Source organism: Globicephala melas, chromosome 1 (assembly GCF_963455315.2).
Source record: "Globicephala melas chromosome 1, mGloMel1.2, whole genome shotgun sequence".
In the NCBI taxonomy this organism is placed as follows: domain Eukaryota; kingdom Metazoa; phylum Chordata; class Mammalia; order Artiodactyla; family Delphinidae; genus Globicephala; species Globicephala melas.
In genome coordinates, this window is record NC_083314.1 from 132,575,363 (window position 1) to 132,599,291 (window position 23,929).

Sequence of the window (23,929 nt, forward strand, 5' to 3'; positions counted from 1 at the left end):
ACTTTCCTTATAATTGCTTTTGCTGCATCCCATAGATTTGGATCATTGTGTTTTCATTTGTCTTCAGGAGTTTTTTAATTTCTTTTTTGATTTCAATGATACAATGGTTGTTTAGCAGCATTTGGTTTAGCCTCCACATGTGTGTTTATGTTTTTTTCAATTTTTTTCTTGCAGTTGATGTCTAGTCTCATAGTGTTGTGGTTGGAAAAGATGCTTGATATGATTTCAGTTTTCTTAAATTTACTGAGACTTATTTTTGGCCTAGCAATGTGATCTGTCCTGGAGCATGTTCCATGTGCACTTGAAAAGAATGTGTATTTTGCTGTTTGGGGATGGAAGTCCATTAAGTTCATTTTGTCTAATGTGTTGTTTAAGACCAGTGTTTCCTTATTTTCTGTCTGGATGATCTGACCAATGATGTAAGTGAGGGGTTAAAGTCCCCTAGTACTATTGTGTTACTGTCAATTTCTCCCTTTATGTCTGTTAATATTTGCTTTATTACTGCTGTATTTTCTTCTTGGATTGATCTCTTGATCATTATGTAATATCCTTCTTTGTCTCTTGTTACAGTCTTTGACTTAAAGTCTACTTTGTCTGATATAAGTATTGCTACTCCAGCTGTTTTTTGATTTCCATTTACATGGCATACCTTTTTCCATCCCCTCACTTTAAGTCTGTGTGTGTCTTCAGAACTGAAGTGAGTCTTTTGTAGGCAGCATATGTATAGTTCTTGCTTTTGTATCCATTCACACGTTCTATGTCTTTTGATTGGAGCATTTAGTCCATTTACATTTAAAGTAATTATTGATAGGTATGTACTTATTGCCATTTTGTTAATTGTTTGGGGACTGTTTTTGTGGTAACTTTTTTGTTCCTTTCTTCTTTTGTTCTCTTCCCTTGTGATTTGATGACTATCTTTAGTGTTATGTTTAGGTTTCTTTCTCTTTCTTTTGTGTATATCTATTACAGAATTTCAGTTTGTGGCTACCATGAGGTTTTTATGTATAAATCTCTATATTATTATTTTAATTTGCTGTTTTAATTTCAAATGCATTTTAAAAACCCTGCATTTTACTCCCCTCCCCCCCATTTACTGTTATTGACATCATATTTTACATCTTTTGGTTTTGTGTGTCCCTTAACTACACATTTCAGATATAAATGATTTTACTACTTTTGTCTTTTAACCTTCCTGTTGTTGTGTTGGTTAGATTCTGACAGGGCAGGCTGCAGTGCTGTGGTGGTCCTGAGGCTGGTGTCTGCCCACTGGTGGGAAGGGTTGGGGTCCCGGGGATCCCCGGGCTAGTACCCGCCCACCAGGAGGTAAAGCTGGGTTCTGGGGCTTGGCTGGCTAACTGATAGGCAGAGTTGTGTCCTGGGGTCTCTGGCTGCAGGGCCCGGGATCCCAGAGCAGGTGTCCGACTACTGGTGGGTGGGGCTGGGTCCCAGGATATCCAACTACAGGGCCCTGGGTGTCCTTGAGCTGGTTTTAGCCCACTGGCATGCAGGGCCGGTTCCTAACACAGTTGGCTGCAGGGTCCTAGGTGTCCTAAAGCTTGTGAGATTTCCTGGTAGGTGGGGCCGGTTTCTGGGGAAGCTGGCTGAGGGGCCCAAGATGTCTCAGTTCTGGTGCCGGCCTGCTGGTGAGTCGGCTGGGTACTGCCATGGCAGGCTGTGGGGCTGTGGTGGTCTTGGGGCTTGGGTCTGCCCACTGGTGTATATGGCTGGAGCCCAGGATGTCCTAGAGCTGGTACCTGCCCACTGGTGTGTGAGGCTGGTTGAGAGGCTAGAGCCAGCTTGCTGGTGGGCAGAGCCAGAGCCCAGGGGGGTCTTGGGGCTGGTACCTGCCCACTGGTGGCTGGAGCTGGGTCCTGTGGTCTCCGGATGCAGGGCCCTGGGGTTCCCAGGGCTAGTGCCTATGCACTGGTATGTGGAACTGGGTCCTGGCCCCTCTGGTGGCTATGGGCTCAAGGGGTCTTAAGGCAGCCTGGCCGCTGGTGAGTGGGGCTGTGTCCCCACCCTTTTAGTTGCTTGGCCTGATGCATCCCAGCACCGACCCAGCAGGGCCAGGTCAGGCACTAATAACCTAGAGGGAGGATTCCAAATGGTGCTTACCAGCACCAGCGTCCATGTGGTAGAATGAGCTCCCCCAAATGGCTGCCACCAATATTATATTAATTTATGTGATTAAAATTTAGAATAATATTACCTTCAGAAAATAAATTAAGTAACATGTATATAATTTGATGTTTAAGAATTTCAGAGATTAGCTTAAGAATAAAAAGACACTTAGCTTTTTTGCTCTATAACGACAACCTGCAGAATTAAAATCAGACGCTTAGAACAGAAATCTTACCTGTTCGCTTATTTCTGTCCACATAACAATACTTTAACTCATAGTCTTGTAATAAATCATGAACTTCCTGAAAGAGACAAAACATGAACTCAATAAACACATGAATGCAGTTAGTAGATGATCCAGCTTAGCAGCCGACCACCATTACCATCACCATCCCCCATGTAAAAAAATCTTCCATGGATCTCCATCACTTATTTAAATTAAAGGCATTCAGGCCCACCAGATATGGCACCAACATACCTCTGCAAATACATCTCCCAATATATCCCTACACATGCCCACATTCCTGCTCAGATGAACACTCATTCTCGCATGAGTATACCATGCACAATCCTCATTCTGAATTACGCTGATACCTCGATCTAGCATGGGGCAAACATACCACTACAGCTCCCAAACTTCATCTAGAATCACATGCTTCCTTTGAAATCCCAGCTCAAATGTTCTTCCATGAAGATTTTTCCAATTCTTTTCCACAGAACATCACCTCTCCCACCACTATGCTAACAACGGTCATACTTTATTTATGCCTCTCTTAACACAAATAATATGAAATGTTTCTACTTGTGTTCTACATACTGAGTTTTTAACAAGTGTTACACCTGTAGATGGTAATACCAGCATGTAGAAGAAATAAATATAAATTAAAACCTAATTTAGAGGTCCCTGGGTATGAAAACAAGTAACAACCACCAAGGTATGGTATGTAGTCCAATTTATTTCCCCTTGGCTCCCCAAGATGTTTAAACTGGCTTTCTTGTTTGTTCAGTTTCTATTACTAATCCAGTCTGAACTTTTAAACTGTGATATCATAACTTCCATCCACCTGGGAAAATACAGCATATTTCCTCTGTATTTCTCCAATCCTTTCTGTTAAACCGATAATACTTGAGTACAAGAACTATATTTATCTGTATATTATATATATTGCTTTGAGCATACTAGGCACTCACATAAACATTAAAGTGAATATAATTTATTTTGTCATTGACTTGATATTAAGCCTTGAAAATTTTACTCATAATATACAACCGATGTAGTTATTATTTTTTAAAGGAATTGAACTATCACGTAAGTGGCCATTTGGACCCCAGGTGAGACAGTGGTACAGCCAACCTGTTCTATTTTACAAATGAATACACTAAACAGACATAAGTGCTAGGATGTTAAGTTTGCAACCTAATTAATTCAGTAATATAATAATAATTCTTATTACTGATATTTTTATAGTTAACATTCATTTAGTTTTTACTAGGTACCAGAACATTGAACTTACTCCTTTCATTAAAAAATCAGGAAACCAGAGCAGAGCAAATTCAAGTAACTTGCCAAAGCTTACACTCAGTAATTTGCTGAGTATAGATTCACCAATTGGCTTGATTCTAGGGACAACACTCTTAACCTCTATGCTATACTGCCTTATTTCTTCCAGGATTAACTGAAATAGTATACTACCACAGTTAGTTATAAAACCAACACCACAATGTCCGAATAAGTGATCATATGGAAATGGAAAATAAGTAAGAGGACAGTTACAAGTTGAGAAACATTTTCTCTTTCAATCCAACGTAAGGGAGTGGGGGAGACTGATATAATAGGCAAAGTATAAAAATAGTGCTGGGTGAAACAAAGACAATCATCTTTGAGATAAGAAAGGTAAAGGTGATAATTTAGTATTCTTTATCAGTAAGTCAATATTAGAAATGTTTTAAAATATATACACTTATCAATTGTGTAAAATATTGTTTGATGAATTACATAGTAATATGATCAACATACAGATTAGTTTTTATATTACTGCTATGGTAATTTTTTGTCTTGTAAGCTTCAATATTTTCTTGAACTTAAACAACAGTGTATTGCTCATTAAGTAAACATAACTCTCTCAGCAGCATACCATATATATTTTGCGAATCAGCTAATTTAATATTATACTTTATATAGAAGGTGACACAGTTTTGTTTGAAAGGATCCAGTGTGTGCTTTTAGTTGCACAAACTTTAATCTCTCATTTCACTAGTTAACAGCTGTCAAATGCCGGATAAAGAAAACATGATACTGCTCTTCACTTGATCAAGTCTCCGTAAACAATTGACATGTTATATTACTCATTTAGCTAACAGAACCACCTAAGTTTTCAAAGATGCATTTTGCCAGTTGGAAATTTTATTTTTAAAACACCCATATTTCTAATCATAGCTTTCCTATGTATCAGACGTGGAATACAGATTTTGCCAACTGGGAAACTTTACAAAGCTTCCTGCAAAGAAAAAAACAATTATTTTTCTCCATGCCCTGGTTGCCTTGACCCAGGCAAAAGTGGGTCACCCCTCAACTTGAGCCTCAGCAAGTTGGCCAAATTAAAAACTTAAAACCTGAAAGAGAGTCCTAACAACCATTTGCCAAAATTCTACTGTGCTCCACACCACACAAAACCAAAAGGACTAAAATTATGTCTCCCTGTTCTAATCTAGTTTTATGACACTTTCAACTTACAAGCTAACTTTAAGGAATGAAGTTGCACCTTTGATGCAAATACTTTGTCCTCTGACTAGCAATATCAGTTACACATTTCTTACAGTAAGATGAGCTCATCGATTTTGGTAATTGTTAGATAGCTTTAGTAACCTATTTCCAGACCCGATTCACCATCACCCCCTGGAATTAAATGAAAAGTTTTCCACATATGAAATGTTTTCTGGGGAGAGGTTTAATAGCTTTCAACTCAAAGTAGTCTGTTAATAACCCCCCAAGAGTCAAACAATCATTGTTCTAGCTGGTGTGAACTTCTTCCTGAATGAAACCCAGCCTTAGTTTTAAACTTGAATCACACTGTCTTCCAAGCCCTTTGCAGACTTATGTTCTAAAAAGGGCTTTCATAGATTAAAGCACTTTGCTTTTAAATTCCACTTTTTTGGAATGAAAAAAATATTTTTATTTATGTTCTTTTAAAATTGTAAGTGATTTGATAATACAAAAGGATTATCTGTAACATATATTATGAGGCATAATAATGAAATAAGCACCCAGGAGCTCTACACCAAACTTAAAGACTAGGACATTGGCAACACTGTTCCATCTAACTATGCCTTCCTGCACTAGCCCATCCCCCATAGCTGGAGTCCTCAGGCAGCTTTGTATCCCCAAATAATACATTGTTTTGGTTTGTTTCTGAGCTTTATAAAAATGGTATTATGCTATTTTTAATCTTCTTTGCCTTGCTTTTTATACTCAATATTATGTTTCTAAAATTCACTCATGATCCACATGGCTACTGTTCATTTATTCACTATGGTTTAACATTCCATTCTGTGATTTTAGTATGGTTTACATATCTATTTTTCTATCAGTGAATATCTGATTTGTTTCCAGGTTGTTGCTATTTTGCTACTGTTTGCTATTAAACTACTGTCACCTTCTTGTAAATTTTATGTTATCTCCTGGTGTTCCTGTGCAAAAATTTCTGAAAGTGGGAAATTCCTGGGCTATACACATGCAAAGGATCGTCTTTACAAGAAAGGGCCAGCTTCTTTACCAGACTGTTACAGTTTACATTCCCATCGATGGTATATGGGAGTCCTTACAATGCTTGGTCTCATCAGACACTTAAATTTTGTCAATTTAGTGGATATAAAATCATACCTCCTTGTGCTCTTGATTTGCATTCCCTTGATTAATAAGGCAGGGCATTGTGATGGCTAGTTTTGTGTGTGAACTTGGCTACAGAATCCAGTTCTTAAGTAATCTACGTGTTGCTGCAAAGGTATTTTCTAGATATGGTTAATATCTACAATCAGTTTACTCTAAGTGAAGGAGATCACCTTGGATAATGCAGGTGGGCCCCATCTAGTCAGCTGAAGAGCTTAAGAGAAAAACCGAGGTATTCTGGAGAAGAAATCCTGCCTCAAGACTGTAGCATCAACACCTGCCTGAGTTTCTAGCCTGCTGGTATACCTCACAGATTTTAGACTAGCCAGCCCTCACAATCAATCAATCAATTTCTCTATGAATGTATATAGTATAAATACATATTAATATAAATTTTATATATAATGTTTCTCAGAAGAACTCTGATACAGGTATTTTTCATATTTGTTTACCATTTATTTTCTCTTCTGATAAACATTTACTTATCTTTATTGCCCATTTTTCTATTGTGTTTATTTTTTATTTTTTTTTTTTTTTCAGTACGCGGGCCTCTCACCGCTGCAGCCTCTCCCGTCGCGGAGCACAGGCTCCAGACACGCAGGCCCAGCGGCCATGGCTCACAGGCCCAGCTGCTCCGCGGCATGTGGGATCTTCCCGGACCGGGGCACGAACCCATGTCCCCACATCGGCAGGCAGACTCTCAACCACTGCACCACCAGGGAAGCCCTATATTTTCTTTTATTGACATGTAGAATTTTTTTTTAATATTTTGGATACTAATTCCTTGTTGGGAAGCATATTATATATGTATTCCCCTAGTAAGTGGTCTGTCATTTTATTTGTGGGTACTTTTGGTAAAGAGAAGTTTTTCATTTAATGAAGCCAAATGTATCAGCTTTTTCCTTTAGAATTTCTGTTTTTTGTGCCTTAAGAAATCCTTTCCTACCCAAGGTCATACGATAGTTTGTCTTCCAAAAGTTTTTAAATTTTTTCTTTCACTTATCAGTTTTTAGTCAGTTGGAGTTAGCCATATTATTCTAGCCATAATTTCCAGTACAATCTTGAATAGAAGTGATTCTGGTATTGCTCCTAATCTCAAAGGGAAATTTTTCAATATTTCACCATGGAACATGATTGCTTTTGGTTTCTCTAGATAATCTTTAAGTTTGAGGAATTTGTATTCTATTCCTGTTTGCTATGAGTTTTTATTATGAATGGGTGTTAAATGTTATCAAATGCTTTTTCTGCATCTACTGAGATGACTTAAGTCCCATCTTCATGCCAGTCATCTCCAAATTTTTATCTCCACCTCAAATTTCTCTCCCGGGCTCCACACCTATACAAGCTATTGCTTGCTCAGAACTGCATTTGAATGTTACACACCAGATAATACTGTTTTGGGCCCAACACAAGGCCCATCATATGATACATTTCGTGGTACTGGCTGAGTAAATGCGGTGTCAATTTTAACTTGGCTAAACTTTTAACAGCTTTCAATACAGCTGTTTTGCTGGAAAGTTCTTTTGAATACCTACTCTTTGCCAGGGGAACATTTTGACTTGGCTTAAAAAAAAATTAAGTAAACTTTCAGCTTTTTTACTAGCAGTATAATAATTTATTGAATGTTTACTTTCTCTCAGGCCCTTTATTGAAATAACTTTGTTTAATCCTAACAAACCCATGATATGGATTTTAAAGTTGGATGTTATTATAGATTTTAAAGTGGAAGATACTGAGCCCTAGAGAAGGGACTTGTATAGACAGTATGTAACGAATCTGGGATTCAAACCCAGGTTGACAGACCTTAGAGCAAACACAATGAATACTATATCTTAAGTATCATCAATACAAAAATAAAACCTATGAACTATTCATTTCCATCGCATTCCTAATGCTTACTGCATCACTGACCTCCTAACCTTAGGACAGAGATCAGGGTAAGAACAAAGTTTGGGAGATAAAAACAAAAACAACATAATTTTACTTCTTGACAGCTAGAAATCTGAAAGCATCACTCCCTTGTTTAAATATTTCAATGGATCCTCATTTCCCTTAAAATAAAATCCAAACTTCCTTAAATGTCTTACAATCATCTGGTCCTACTTAATGTGCTAGACTTATATTGAATCACTACCCCTCTCAAACTCTACTCCTTATCTACTCCTTATCTACTCCTCTCAAACTCTACTCCTTACACAATGCCCTAACTCTTGGCCATGCTTTTTCTTTTCTTTAGGACTTGATATATCTTGTTACTACCACTATGAATATTCCTCACGTCTCCCTTTCTCTCCCTTCCCCTAGTTAATTTCTCTCTCCCTGGTTTTCAGCTTAAATGAGTTTCTCTAAGAAGCCTTTCTGAATCTCTCAGGTGTGGAGTAGGTATCTTTCTTTTGGGCTCCCATAGCATTTTTTACTTTTTCCATTGCAACACTTATAGCACCTATCATCTGTATTTTAACTGCTTATATATCTGTATCTTTATTAGATTGTAGGCTAATTAGTAGCAAATAGCATGTAGCTGGCCTTGTTCGTAAAAAGGTCTCCAACATTTGGCAAAAAGCAGACCTTGAATATTTGTTAAGTGCATGAATATTTGTTTCTACATATTACCTTTATCAACTCCAATACAGTATTTTTCTAAGATTATTTTACCATCTGAACATAAACCAATATGTTTAAAGTGCTCAAAAAGAAAAAACAATTACCCTCTTTACACTAACCTGATACATAACTCACTTCTTCTTTAAAAGAAAATATTTACATACCTCAAATTAATGAATATTATGTATCTAGCAGTAAGAGGTTCTCCTTGAGCAGTTCTTGCTTATAGATATCCCCAGGAGATAGATTTACATAACCATGTCTCCCAAAGAACAATCCTACAGAAATCACGATCTCCTTTTCTCTGACACAAATGTTCTCTCTTTCCAGTATCACCCGGATGTAATACTGTATTCGTTTTCCATTGCTGTGCAACAAATTAAATTGCTTAAAACAATCCCCATTTATTATCTCTCAGTTCTGTAGGTCAAAAGTTCCGGCAGGCTCAAATGCATTCTCTGCTTAGGGTCTCTCAAGGCCCAAAATCAAGGGCTTAGGCAGGCTGGGCTCTTATCTGGAGGCTCTAAGAAAGAATGCACTTCCACTCATTAAGGCAGTTAGCAGAATTCAGTTTCTTGCAATTGTACAACTGAAGTCCCCATTTTCTCGCTGGCTATCAGCTGGGGACCACACTCAGCATCTAGAGACTGCTCTAAAATCCTTGTATGTGGCCCCCCTGCATCTTCAGACCCAGCAACAGTGCATCAAACCCTTCTTGTGCTTCAGATCATCTGACTTCTCCCTCTGCTACTAGCTGGAGAAAACGCTCTGCTTTTAAAGGGCTAGTATGATGAGATATGGCTCACTGGGATAATCTCCCTTTTGATACCCCTAAGTCAACTGAGTAGTAACCTTAATTATATCTGCAAACATCCCCTTCTGTCATGTAATGTAACACTCACACATGTGGTACCTTATCACATTCACAGTTCCATGGATTAGAAATCTTGGGGGGCCATTTCTAAATTCTGCCCGCCACAGCACCACTAATAATAGATATCACTTACTGTACCCTTACACATATTTCACACAAAATATCTTATTTCACACCACAGGTTTCAGAGCTCAAGCAAGGTGAGGAGGATATCTGCCCAGAAGGAAACCCCAGCACAGAGAGTCAGAACTCAGGCAAGGTGAGGAAGCCTTCTGGCCAGTGGAAGAGCCCAGTACAGAAGGATGGAGCTTATACTGGATGAGGTGGGTGTCTGCATGCGGGAGGGCACAGTCATCTGCAGGGGTGATGGGAGATTGATTACTTAAAGGAGGATTGTTCAAATAAGTAAATATATTAAGGACAATGAACACCAGGTTTCTCACTGTCAGAAAAAAAAAGTAACAAACATGGAATGGGAGAAAACTGGAAAGAACTCTACGGAGTTAGACTGCAATTTGATATATCAGTGTGAACTCATTCCTTTCAATAGACAGACACATATAGGTGTAAATATATGTGTGTACACACATACATACACTCATATATTCTCTTGCTCTGCCTACTAAGAGGAACTGACAGCAGTGATATCTCAGCGGCAATGAGTACATCTAGTTCCCAGATCTTGGCTTCTTAATAGTATTTTCCCCCAAAAGAAACTAGGCTTTATAAAAGTCATCTAGGGCTGCCATAACAAAATATCATAGACAACAGAAACTTAATTTACTCACAGATCTGGAAGTCAGAATTGCAAGATCAAGGCTCTAGTTGATCTGGCTTCTGCTGAGATCTCGCTTCCTGGCTTGTAGATGGCCACCTTCACCCTATGCCCTCACATGGCCTTTCCTTGGTGCTTGCACACATCGGGGTTGGGCTGGGGGTGAGGCACACAGCAGAAAGAGAGCTCTCTGGTGTCTTTTCTTCAATGGCAATAATCCTATCAGATCAGGGCCCCACCCTGATGACTTCCTTTAAATTTAATTACTTCCATAGAGACCCCGGCCACACTGGGGGTTAGGGCTTCAACATATGAATTTGGGGGAAAACAAGCATTCAGTCTCTCATGAAATGGATGATTCAAGAGCTAAAGCACAGAAAATAAAACAAGCTGCAACAGCATATTGTGTCAAAAGCAAAGGGAAGTGCTCAGTGAATGACGGGGACATGTCAAAAGTACATAGGACCAGTAGACAAAATACAGAAGCAACCTAAGTGTCCATCAAAAGATGAATGGATAAAAAAGATGTGGTGTGTGTATATATATATAATGGAATATTAGCCATAAAAAATAATGAAATTTTGCCACTTGCAACAACATGGCTGGACCTGAAGGGTATTATGCTGAGTGAAATAAGTCAGAGAAAGACAAATACTGCATGTTATCACTTACATGTGGAATCTGAAAAATACAACAAAATATGAATATAACAAAACAGAAACAGACTCACTGATATAGAGAACAAACTAGAGATTACCAGTGGGGAGAGGGACACGGGAAAGGGCACAATGGGGGTAGAGGATGAAGAGGTACAAAGTACTATGGAAAAAATATATAAGGATACAATATATGACACAGGGAATATAGCCAATATTTTATAATAGCTTTAAATGGAGTGTAATCTATAAAAATATTGAATCACTATGTTGTACCCTTGAAACTAACATAACATTGTAAATCAACTATACTTTAATTTAAAAAAAAAAGGACCTTTCCCTTAAGTGTGTGCTAGAATTAGTGACTTGTTTCTAAAGAACAGTGAATGGGAAAAATAGTATCTTTACAGAGGAGTGATGTGGCAGACATCATCTTAAGGAAATGATCAAGGTTAACACCACCAGTGAAAGTCATATTGATGTCATGTACCCCATGAAATGACATGATCAGAAGTGGACTTTGCCTCTGTGGAATTCTTCCCAAAATTCCATAACCCTAATCTCCCACGAGAAAAACATCATACAAACCCGAGGGGTGTTCTAAAAAGTTTCTGACCAAACTATCAAGATCATGAAAAACAAGAAAAGACTGAGAAACTGATGCAGAATGGAAATTAAGGAGATGAGATGTGGTAACTAAATGCAATGTGGTACCCTGGACTGGATCCTGAAACAGGAAAAGGACATAAGTGAAAAAAACAAATCAAATCCAAAGTCTACAGTTCAGTTAATAATAATGTACCAATGTAATCTCTTAGTCTTGACTAGTGTACCTTGGTTACAAGATTTAACATTAGGGGAAACTGGGTAAAGAATATATAGGAACTCTATGTACTCTGTTTGTAACTTCTTTGTAAATCTAAAATTATTCCAAAACAAAAAGTTTATTTAAAAAGAGGACCTAGGAGCCAGCTTAAAGAAGCTCCCACTGTCCAAACGTAAAACAATTAAAGCATCAAGGTAAGTAATGATAGTAATGGAGTATAAACCGTTGGACAACACAGGAAACCAAGAGTTTATTTTTGATATAAAATAATAAATCAATAAATTGAACACTAGAAAGGGAATACAGGCATACCTCAGAGACATTGTGGGTTTGGTTCCAGGCCACTGCAATAAAGTGAATATCAAAATAAAGTGAGTCACACAAATTTTTTGGTTTCCCAGTGCATATGGAAGTTATGCTTATACTATACTCTAGTATATTAAGTGTGCAGTAGCATTATGTCTAAAACAAGTACATACCTTAATTAAAAAATACTTTATTGCTAAAAAATTGCTATCCATCATCTGAGCTGTCAGCACATCATACTCTTTTTGCAATAGTAACAAAGATCACTGATCACAGATCACCATAACAAATATAATAATAATGAACAAGTTGGAAATATTGTGAGAATTACCAAAATGTGACACAGAGACATGAAGTGAGCAAATGCTGTTGGAAAAATGGTGCCGACAGACTTGTTTGATGCAGGGTTGCCACAAACTTTCAATTTGTAAAAAATGCAATATCTGTGACAAGCAAATAAAGAAAAGCACACTAAAATGAGGTATGCCTGTAGAATATTTATACAGTCTTAACTAAAGTATCTCCTCTCAAAAATCCTTATTAATTACAAAGGGAAAAACTTTGCTTATAGAAGCCTGGCAGATACCACTTTAATAAAAGTCAATCAGAGGGATCAAAGTTAACTTTATCAGCAATGGGACAAATCTAAAACGTGCATCACCCTGTGATATTCCTGCCAAGGTTATGTAACTTGAGTCTAATTATGCAGAACTAATCTAATTATATAGAATGTCCAAATTGAAGGACACTCTATAAAGTAACTGGCCTGTAATCTTCAAAAGGGTCAAGGCTGGAAAAGACAAGTTATTCCAGACTGAAGACTAAAAAGACACAACAACTAAGTGCAATATATGATTCTGAACTGGATCCTTTCACTATAAAAGATATTAATGGGAAAACTGGCAAAACTTAAACGCGATCTGTAGATTTGACGGTAGTATTTTGAGTTTGATGGTAGTGATGTGTTTATGCTGGAGAAAGTCCATATTTGTAGAAAATACACAGTAAAGTACTCAGGTTGATAGAGAGTAGGTCAATGCTCACTCTCAAACAGTTTAGGGAAAAATAGTTCTTTGTACAGTACTTACGACCTTTCTGTAAGTTTGTGATTATTTCAAAATTTAAAATTTCCCAGATTCACACGTTCTTGTTTATTGCCATTACTTCTACTCTAGATCAGGATGCGAAAAACGAACAAGGTATAAACTCAGAGAGAAGGAGACTGATCAGAAGTCAAAAGCCAGCAGCTGAACTTGAGAGTAACAGAAGATCCAAAGTTCAGGAAATAAAGGCAAGCTGGGAACTAGAAGCAGATAATCACTGTAGTGGGTTAAGGAAAGATATAAAAACTGATTAGCTGGGGCAAAGCGGATAGGGTGGGGCGGGCTGGAGCTGGGTGAAAGGGGATGGCAGGAAAAGAGGCAAAGAATATGCTTGCAAATACAGGCTCAAACAAATACAGTGAATTCTAATGCTATCTTGGCATTCAGGTGGTAACAAAAGTTTAACAGAAACCTTCAAATTCACAAAGAAAATGTACAAGCATAAGGACGAAGGAAATCTAAAGATAATGAGAGTAAATAAGCACAAAATTAAGTGTCAAATGCCTAGAAAACAAGTTGAGAGACTCACACTAAGTTAGAGACTCAGAAATCGAACAAAAAAGGGAAACTTTTCATAGCAATAAATACTTATTGTGAATAGTCTTGATATTTTTAAAGAGACATTTTCTTTACATTAACCTTGTTTTTTTTTTTTTTTGCGGTACGCGGACCTCTCACTGTTGTGGCCTCTCCCGTTGCGGAGCACAGGCTCCGGACGCGCAGGCTCAGCGGCCATGGCTCACGGGCCCAGCCACTCCCGCAGCATGTGGGATCTTCCTGGACCGGGGCACGAACCCGTGTCCCCTGCATCGGCAGGCGGACTCTCAACCACTGCGCCACCAGGGAAGCCCTATATTAACCTTTGTATCAACAAATACTCATTGTGAATAGTCTTGATATGTTTTCAAGTGACATTCTTTATATCAACCTTTGTAACAACACACGTTAAGTGAGAAACATTACACTGTAATATCTTGGACTCTAAGAAAAAGAATTCTGTACATCCACCCTGTGTCAGGCACAATAGGTAAAGTGTTAGTAATACTGGGTGACCAGAGAACAATGAGCTTCTACATCAAACGTAAAGTGACACAGGTGACTTTCTTAGAAAGAAAATTAAGAAGTCGGATTTATTTTCTTGCCCAGAGACAGGATCATCCCACATATGCATAAATGTGGTCCACAGAAGTTTCTGCTGAAAACTCTTCTCAAGAAGCAGCTTTGGACCTGTTTAAATGGTCCATACTCAGGTGAAGTCCCAAACACATAATCAAAATTACACTGGCGTGGAAAGGTGCTTCTCAGTTTAAGTCTAAAATCTCCCAGAGCGAGATCAGGGGTAAATTACAAGAGATCCACAACCCCTTGAAATTACATGCAAATTTCTGTGTGCCTATGAACATTAGAACTTTTCTGGAGAGAGGGTTTATAGCTTTCAACTTACTCACATGCAATAAACAGTTGACTGATAGAATAATTATATGGGAACGGAGTTCACGGCCTAAAAAGCTAACACAGTCTTACAATGCAAAATTTGTTCATCTTACAAACTAATCCTGAAAGCCTGCCATGTGTCACACACATTAACAGAAGTACAGCATTTTAGAACAAATAGGTGGGTCATCTCCTTCTGTTTTAAACTTCCCTGGGAACAGTGTGTCAGGTTCTAGGTTAAACACTGGTGACACAAAGGTAAATATTACATAATCCCTGTCCTTTGAAACACAATATAGAGTGTATGCAGGGGAATTACAATCATAATACAGTGTGGGATAAGAATATAAACTTCGGAATAAAAAAGACATTAGCTTTTCTCCACTCTACTACTACTAAGCTGAATGACTTTGGGCAAATTGCTTGACATTAATTTTGCATCTGTGTTTCCCTATCAGTAAAATGAGAATAAAAAAATCTGATCTCACAGCCTTGAAAAAAGGATTAAATATAATGTAAATGAAGCTCGGTGCCTGGCAACAGCAGGCATCTAATAAACAAAGGTTATTATTGTTATTATAGAAATCCAAAGAAAAGAGAATTTGCTCTGGCTGAGGGATTACAAGGAGATCTCAACTAGACTACCATACTCGATTTCGGGCGCCACATTTTAAGAGATGCAATGACAAAATGATAGTGGTGTGCGTTCAGAGAAAAATAAACAAGATGGTGAGGAAACTCAGACTCATGTCCTAAATGCAGTGGTTTGAAGGAGGTGAAGTTATAAGTTAAAAAAGAGAATACCATAATTTCTCTGTGCTACTAGAGGGGAGAAGTTGGATCAAGAAATCAAAATTTCAGGGAAATAAATTTTACATATTTAATATAAATAAGACATTTATAACAAAAGCTGTCTGAAGATGGAGTAGGATACCTTACAAAACAGTGATTTCTTTGAAACTAAAGGTGTTAAAAATGTGCTAGAAACCATGTGTTCAGGACTCTGTAAATTGTGTTCATGTCTTAAGCAAAAGGGTTGGATAAAATGTCTTCTACCATCCTTTTCAATAACAAAATTTCATGATTTTTTAATTAAAATTCTGTATTATTTAGGATAGTACTGGTTGGTAATAACATAAGACCCAACTTGAAATAAATGAAAAATAAAGGGAAGTTAGGGTCTTGCATAACTAAGAAATGCAAAGGTAGGTCAGGCTTCATATATAGTTTGATCAGGGCTCTAGCTCAGCCTCTATTTTTCCTCCCTCCCTCCCTTTCTTCCTTTCTTCCTTTCTTTCCAGGTCAATCCTGCTTTGGATGTCTGCTCTGTCCTCAGAATGTCAGCTACAATCTGAGCAATGTGTCTCTGCATTCATATCCCGTGGGAAGAAAGAATTACCTTAACAACCAAAGTCCTAAGCTTCTTTATTATACTAGGCTGAAATAATCATTGTGGCCAAGGGACTACCATGTGCTGACTGGCTTACACCCAGGTTATTGCCCATCCTTTAACCAATTCCAATGGCAAAAGAGAAGAATTCTGTTTGTTGGTTTATGTCACTTCTACAGATAGGGACAGAAAGCAAATCCACTCAAACCATGCAGTCCCTAAATAATGGAGGGCAGGTCCTCAAAGGAAAATCTGGGTGCTACTAGGAAAGACAAGAGGAAGAACGGAGACTGAGTAGGCAACAGCGTCAGGGTCTCAGCAAGAAACAGATGGCACACTCAAAGACTAAGCAACTGGAGAGAATTTTTTAAAGAGACTATCTACAAAAGTTTACAGAAAGCCCATGGTTAGCAACAGTCAGTCCCCTACAACCCCTAGGCCTAATAAAGGCAAGGGGAATGATTACAACAACCCAAAGAGCTTAGTTGCATGGAGGGTTCCATTGGAAAGAAACTGTGACCTTTGAAAGAGGAAACAGCCAAGCCACAGTAACCTCACAGAGATGGAGCTGGGTGAATAAATGCCCCAATCTCTCTCTCCTCTGCCCTTTGATCTCCCACCAGTGGCTCTGGCCAAATGCAATCAGAAATCAGAGAATAAGAGAGCCCTGTTAGTGCTTTTCACAGTACAGTCGGCCTCCGAGGACACAAAGCAGGTAAGAAGGGTGGAGAAAGGTCTGGAGGAAAAAAATGGAAGACATTCAGTATAGCAACCAAAGACAATCCTCTGCAGAAAATCATGAGCCAAAACAGCTAATACAGACAAGTGTTCTAGGTGGTCTGATGCCCCCACTTCTCACTCAGTACCCCTCAGTGCACACTATCACCTCCGACTGAGGCGACTGCCTCTTAGGCAAACAAAGTAAAAACAGAGCCAGGGTTTCTAATAAGCAATTATAGATATTTAAATTTATAGATGATTTTGTTTTCTTTCTTTATGTCTTAACATTCTTTCATCAGCCTGTTTCTGCTGGGCTAAGCAGAGCTAAGCATAAAGCTTTTTGCCCACAGATGAGAGATGAGCCCTGGAGACCCTAAGGGTCACTGGCTATAAGGTAGGGAGACGTCTTTGGACTGTTTAACACTCAGCATTGTGATGCAAACCACAAAACACTCCTCTTCTCAAATGTGTTTTCAGAGCAAGAACAAGCATTGCTGAAACACTTTTTAAAGAATTTCTGCCAAGACTAGAAATTCACTGAGCCAGTGGTGGCCCAGAAATGTAGAAATATATTCCTTTAGCAGCTTTCAGTGTTCTTGTTACACTGGGAATAGGATAATAAAATACACAGAAGAGACACAGAACCCGTAAGTTAATTCTGATTAACTACACTAAAAAAGAAAACATAATAGATAACTTTTAAGTAGTACAAACTACTACACTAAGAAAAGTAACTTTTGGAAGTAAGCAAAATGACATTCTCAATAAGAAAAAGAATGATTGCATAATGCAAAAACATCCCAGTACTGTCAGTTTAAAAAGAGGCAATAATTACTGAATATACTGTTAGAGAAAACAAATCATGTATATTTTTAAATCCCACAGTTAAAGAACACAAAGCATGTGAGAAAATTCTATTGGTTTTTTAATAACAAAAGAAAAATGGGAATAAATAGATTTTAAAAGGAAAATCAACCAGAGTTTCCTACATTTGGTGGTTTGTTATTCTAAAAAGTGCTGTGCTTTCAAATGGGCCTCTATGAATTAACCATCAAGCTTCTCAACTAACTACCCTAATAGAGTACTTTGAAATGAAAGTTAATAACACCCAAAGTGAGACAATAGAATGTTTCTTCTATTTAGCCCTAAGCACTTCACATTTTCTTCTAATTACACAATAAAATCTCTTTCAGATTTTAAAATAAATACAACAAAAACAAAATACAGGTACATGCATACGATATGTAAAAAAACAACTGAGTGAACTCAAACAATATAGTAAATAAATGTCATTATTTCTCCAATTTGAAACCCCAGTAGCAATGCTACTGAAACAGAATCAGGTTAACCATAAAATATAAACAATTTATAGAAATACAATTAAAAACCACATATTAGGGCATTACCTTAACTAATCAAAATTCTAAAGTCAGAGTTGCAAAAGACTATTCGCACATATAGACACACACATATACACGATAGCTACAATGAATAAGAACCAGTGTTCACAGCACTGTTATTATTCACTATAAATAATTCTAATTATTATAAATATTATTCATGATAAATTAATCACTATAATAACATTCCAAAACACTAACAAAGACAAACACCAAATCACAGTGGCATGAAGTACTCAAGGATGGAGGTAGCTTTAAAACATTAGAGTAGAATCCAATGTAGAACCAATAAAAAATGAGACTAGAAATGTAGGCAGGGGCCAAGTCACAAAAAGCCTAGAGTCTAGGGCTTCTCTGGTGGCGCAGTGGCTGAGAGTCCTCCTGCCGATGCAGGGGACACGGGTTCGTGCCCCGGTCCGGGAAGATCCCACATGCCGCGGAGCAGCTGGGCCTGTGAGCCATGGCCGCTGAGCCTGCACGTCCGGAGCCTGTGCTCCGCAACGGGAGAGGCCACAACAGGAAGAGGCCCGCGTACCACCAAAAAAAAAAAAAAAAGCCTAGAGTCTTAGAATTCTATCCTAGTATGTCATGCTTCTCAGGTGAGGTCTGAGTACTCCATGGTAATACAGGAGTATGGAAAAATCATAGGATAATTGTGGTGCATCTTCCATTAAGTGTCAAGTTTATGTAAAAAATTTGGAGGGAAGTTAAATGAGTTTGTCACTGTTTTTATATTAAATCCAATTTTCCTAGAGCATAAAATTAATGTGAATTTTTCAGACAGAACATGAAGCTTCAAAGCAATTTCACTCTTGCCATAGGCTAATTCAGGTTCACTATTCCTTACAATTTGAGGAGAAGAGACAAATGAGGGAGAATTTGAGGGGAAGTTTGAGAAGCACTGCTGAGAATGTGGAGCCAAAGATTTTTGTTGTTGTTGTTTTCTCTTGTTTTGAATAGGGGAGTGATATCAGATTTGTGCCTTGGGAAGCTCTCTCAGGGAAACAGTAAGCAGGATGGGCTAAAAAATAAGAGACAGCACAATAATGAGGGTAAGTGACAAGCAGAAAGGTTGTAACTCTGCAAGAGATGAAAAGGATATGAACCAGAGTTGAAGCTAGGAGAACACAGAGGGCTGGGAGGATTCCGGAAAGCACAGGATGATCACCAGACAGCGCCTGACAGATGCCATAGTAACTATTCTTTTGAGCACTTATTAGTATAAAGGTGTTCATTTTTTTAGAGTTAGTATTTCTACTACTGTAAGGTATTTGACATTTGTACCTTTAAAAGCTCTCACTTAAAAATAATACCTTCATGAGAGAGTGGCACGGACATATATACACCACCAAATGTAAAATAGATAGCTAGTGGGAAGCAGCCGCATAGCACAGGGAGATCAGCTCGGTGCTTTGTGACCACCTAGAGGGGTGGGATAGGGAGGGTGGGAGGGAGACGCAAGAGGGAGGGGATATGGGGATATATGTATGCATATGGCTGATTCACTTTGTTATAAAGCAGAAACTAACACACCATTGTAAAGCAATTATACTCCAATAAAGATGTTAAAAAAAAATAATACCTTTAGTGTGCCTTCTAATCATAGGAAATGTAAAGTTGTGGGATGCTATTTGGTATATGCTGTTATACCAAAAATTAAACAAAATATGAGTAAGACTTATGAAAACTATGTTTAATAAAGAAAACACCCATGTTTTAAAAATGTTAAGAAAAAATTATTGGGTTCCTACTGATCAATCATCAACATAGCTTTTCTAGAAACATAACTATACAGTTTGAGAACCAGAGTTAGGAATGACTTTGATCCTTAATGTGATATTCCAGAATAAATGAACACAGACTCTTCTAGAAAAGAACAAGAATTTGGGTATTTAAAATATCTGATTACTTAGAAACTGAACAAAAAGTAGTAACTTTTTTTTTTTTTTTTTACCATGTTAGTCATTTCATAAGGAGGAAACAGGAGTTTATCCAGCTGATACTGGCTAAAAGATACAAAATAAGATTAAACTTAATTCTTCACTAGTAAGTTGACAGTAAAATGCAGCCACTAGGTAAAAACAGAATTATAATTGTTGAGGTAAATAAAAGATAAAACAAACAAAAAATCCTAGCAGAATATATTCAAGAAAATATTACAACTTGAGAAGTAGATCAAGTAAATATTAATTTTATTGGACTAATAAAAATAGCAACTCAGTTTAAATAATCTGAAGAAACGAGTGTCTTTTAATTGCTTTTAGAAATTAGCACACTTCGGTCTATTCTACTTATTCGTGTAACACAGACCATTGATATTTATAATATGATTGTGATCAGAAAACTTAGGAAAGGTACAAGCACTGAAGACAATAGAGAAAAGAAAAACACTACTCAAACAAATGTTATCTGTAATCAAACACTGATCTGTTTAAATTTTAAAACTACATTATCAGAAATATTTAAAATAATATTTTGTTATGGAAATCATCATAGAAAAAAACAAAGGCTAGGACAAGTCTGGAAACTAGTCTCTAGGTCCTAACAACTTTTAGTTATTTATTTTTTGCTTATAGACGAAACTCTTCAGCTCTCAAAAAGCATGGCATAAAAATTTAAGATACTTTACTTGGCAGTAAAAGACCCAACTAGACATACAGATCTTAAACCAACTTTATTTGATAGTCTATGCTTGCTACCTTACAGAAAAATCCTAAAATTTAGGTGAAACATAAATTCATAACAGAGAAAGAATATCTCAAAAATACAAATCAGTGTAATTCTCATAAAACTTCTCTCCATCACTAACAACAGGTAATTAACTGTTCCTTTTATTAGACTCTTTAATATATTTTTTCAAGTCTCTTGAGAAGGGAATGAGAAAGATACCAACACCAAAGGAAGAATAGACAGAACTATCTAAAATTTTTGGTCCAAATATTTTGAAAATTAATGCAAAGAAATGTGATAACAAAAATAGTTGACATTCTACAAAGGAAATTAAGACACTTCTCCACCTCTCTTCTAGATGATCTACACACATAGCTGCTATTTCTTCAATTTTTTTTTTTAATTCCATCTGCCTTTTCCAAGCCTCCCTCTTTCTGTGCTCACTTGCTGTCCTATACTTGCGTGGGCACGGGAAAGTTGCTTCTATGAAATCAGTCCATTGCAGGTGTCCTTATAGCATTACAGAACATCACCTGCCTGAGGGGAAGTGGACAACCATGGAAAGAGCTGAAAGAGGGATGAGATGTACAAACACTGACAGAGACTTTTTTACATTGTTTTTGAAACAAAATGGCCCTTCATGTATATGGGTTATAAGGTTACATGCTCACATTTATTGTGAGTGGCTATGTAAGGTCTAGTTACATAGTAATGAGGCATTGGTCTCAATATTTAACGGATCTAATGGAAGAACCGCTGCAGTTATCAACAGGCAGCTCCCCTGCAATTCCATGCATCCCACTACAGGAGGAACTACACGAAGTGCCCCAAATCTGCAACCACCAGGACAGACCACCCTCCCCATCCCCACAAAATATAGAAATTCCAATTAAATGTGAAAGATACGTGAACATCTAGACAAGAAACCCTTAATAGTCAAAGAAATTCGATTTTTTTTGGTAAAAAAAAAAAATACATACGCACAGGAAAAGAAAGATAATACTCCACGTTAACAATGGTTATCTTTAAGTATCAAAAATACAGGTGATTTCTATTCCTCCCTTTGCGCTTCTCTGTGTTTTCTAGCTTTCCTATAATGAGCACGTAACTTTGGTAATCGAGGATAAAAAAAAAAAAGTCAAATAGATGCAGAGCTTAAAGCAACAGTTAATCTGGATCAAAGACACAGGGTAGCCTATCTTTAAGCCTCCTCGGAGTCGCTAAGGAACAAATCCTCCAGTGCTCGGCAGGGAGAAGACGGCTGCAAGGCTCCCCAAACCGCAGCGATAACCTCTCTATTCCAGGGTCTTAGCAAACTGAGGGGACAGAGTTGTTTCATACAAACTTGGTCAAGTGCTCCTGCAACAGCAAAACTCACTCCCAGCTTTCCCGTGACCCCGCCCCCCAAGGCACATCCAAGTCGCGAGGACCCCGTTGAGACCCTGCGCCAGTCTCAGGGTGCTCCCGAAGACTTGTCCCCCACCCCCAAGCTGTGCTCCGCAGCTCACCTCCGCTCTCCTTCACTTACTTCCCCGACCCCTTCCCCCAGTACACCACCCTGGGCCATGAGGGGAAGGAAGGAACCAGCCGAACTTAGAGACAACGCTCCAGATTCCCGTGACCTTGGACAAGCTCATTCGCCTCTCCGAGCCTCAGTTTCCTAATGTGCCTCCTTCGCGGGATGACCGCGGACTCACAAACCCCGGGGGCTCTTTAAAAGCCAAGGACCGTTCTCGTAACTCTGCACGACCCCCTCCTCCCCCGGACCGCTCCCAGGCGCCGGGCACCAGCCTGGACACCGGGGGATGGGGAAGGGAGGGCGTGGGCAGCTTCTCTCTAAAGCTCCTGCCCCGTAGCCCCCGGGACGCGTCGCCTCGCAGCCCGTCCCCACACCTGGCAGTTGCTGTCCTGGGGCAGGTTTTTCACCAGGATTTTTCTGCGGTTGCTCAGCTCCCGGCGCATCCGCTGCAGCCGCGCGGCGACCTCCTCCGGGTGCAGCGCGGCGGGCGCCGGGCCCCGGGCGTCGTTGCGCGCCTCGGCGGAGGGGTCCGGCCCGCGCGGCCCCGACTCCGGCTCGGGCCCCGCCGCGCCGCCCAGGCCCGCGCCCCCCTCGCCGCCGGCTCCCGCTGCCGCCGTCGCCATCTTCCCGGGCGCCCGCGGCTGCGGGCTCCTCGGAGGCTCGAGGGGAAGAGAGAGAGAGAGCCCGAGGAGGCCCGGGCGGGGGCGAGGCGGGCCGAGGCCGCGGAGTGGGTGGGGGGGAGGGGGAGGGAGGCGGCGCCGCAGCCAGCAGCCGGCGGGCGGGAAGAGGAAACCTGAGCGCCGAGGAGGAGCTCAGAACCACCTCGCGGGAACCTCCCCCTCGGGCCCCCGGGCCCCGCGCACCGGCACGCCGGCCCCGCCCGCGGGGACCTCTACGCCGCCCCCCGGACACCTGTGCCGGCGCGGGCGGGCAGGCGAGCTCCCCTCCCTGCAGGCGCTAGCGAAAGCCCAGGTTTGGGCTCTGGAGATGCGGCCCTTTGGCACCGGCTTTCCCGGGGGCACTCGGGCCCCAGGCGTCGGTCCCCGCGCGGCCTCCCCACGTGACACCGCAGCTGTCCCCAAGCTCCCCTCGAAACTCCCGCGCTGGGGCGGCTCCGGGGCTGCAGACGCGAATTCAGCCTCCCCAAACCCGGGGAGGCCCCTGCCCGCTCCGGACGGTGACCCTTCTTCTCTGCTCAAGATGTGCTCGTCTGGCAGAGAAGTTTGAGTTTGCCATGAAAAATAAAATTTGAGGTTTTCTAGGGAGTACAAAAAGGCAAGAATTCTGGAGGCAATTTTATATATTTGAAAAAACCTGATCGCAAAGTATTTTCCTGTGTCTACAAGAAAGCCTGTGCCCTTGACCCGTCCCTCCGTTTCTTTTGTACGTTTCCTAAAATGTAAAATCTTGATGCTTGTATATGCAGCATATAAAGGGGTGCCGAAACAAAGACTAAAATGGAACAGGAACTGTGACAGAGGGTTGGCGTTAACGCTACTTGGAACATTATTTTAATTGAAACGTTGAGGGAGAGTTACACTGTAGAGCTAAGTCACAGTGATGTTATCAGATCAAACAATTGGGCAGCCTTTGACTGGCACCAGCCCAAATGACTATGAGTAAAGAGAAACATGCATCTTAAGTG

General features: G+C 39.6%; 1 protein-coding gene across 2 annotated transcripts in view; it reads right to left on the reverse strand.

Annotated features, from left to right (window-relative positions):
* The window catches only part of RAVER2 (ribonucleoprotein, PTB binding 2), a 105,943-nt gene extending 83,036 nt beyond the window's left edge, over positions 1 to 22,907 (reverse strand). For both annotated transcript variants that reach the window (XM_030865839.2, XM_030865836.2), the window contains exons 1-2: positions 22,659 to 22,907; positions 2,357 to 2,423 (exon numbers count right to left, since the gene is read on the reverse strand). In XM_030865839.2, the coding sequence (XP_030721699.1) occupies positions 2,357 to 2,423; positions 22,659 to 22,907 (316 nt within the window). The remainder of the gene's footprint in view (positions 1 to 2,356; positions 2,424 to 22,658) is intronic.
* Between the last annotated feature and the right edge of the window lie 1,022 nt (positions 22,908 to 23,929).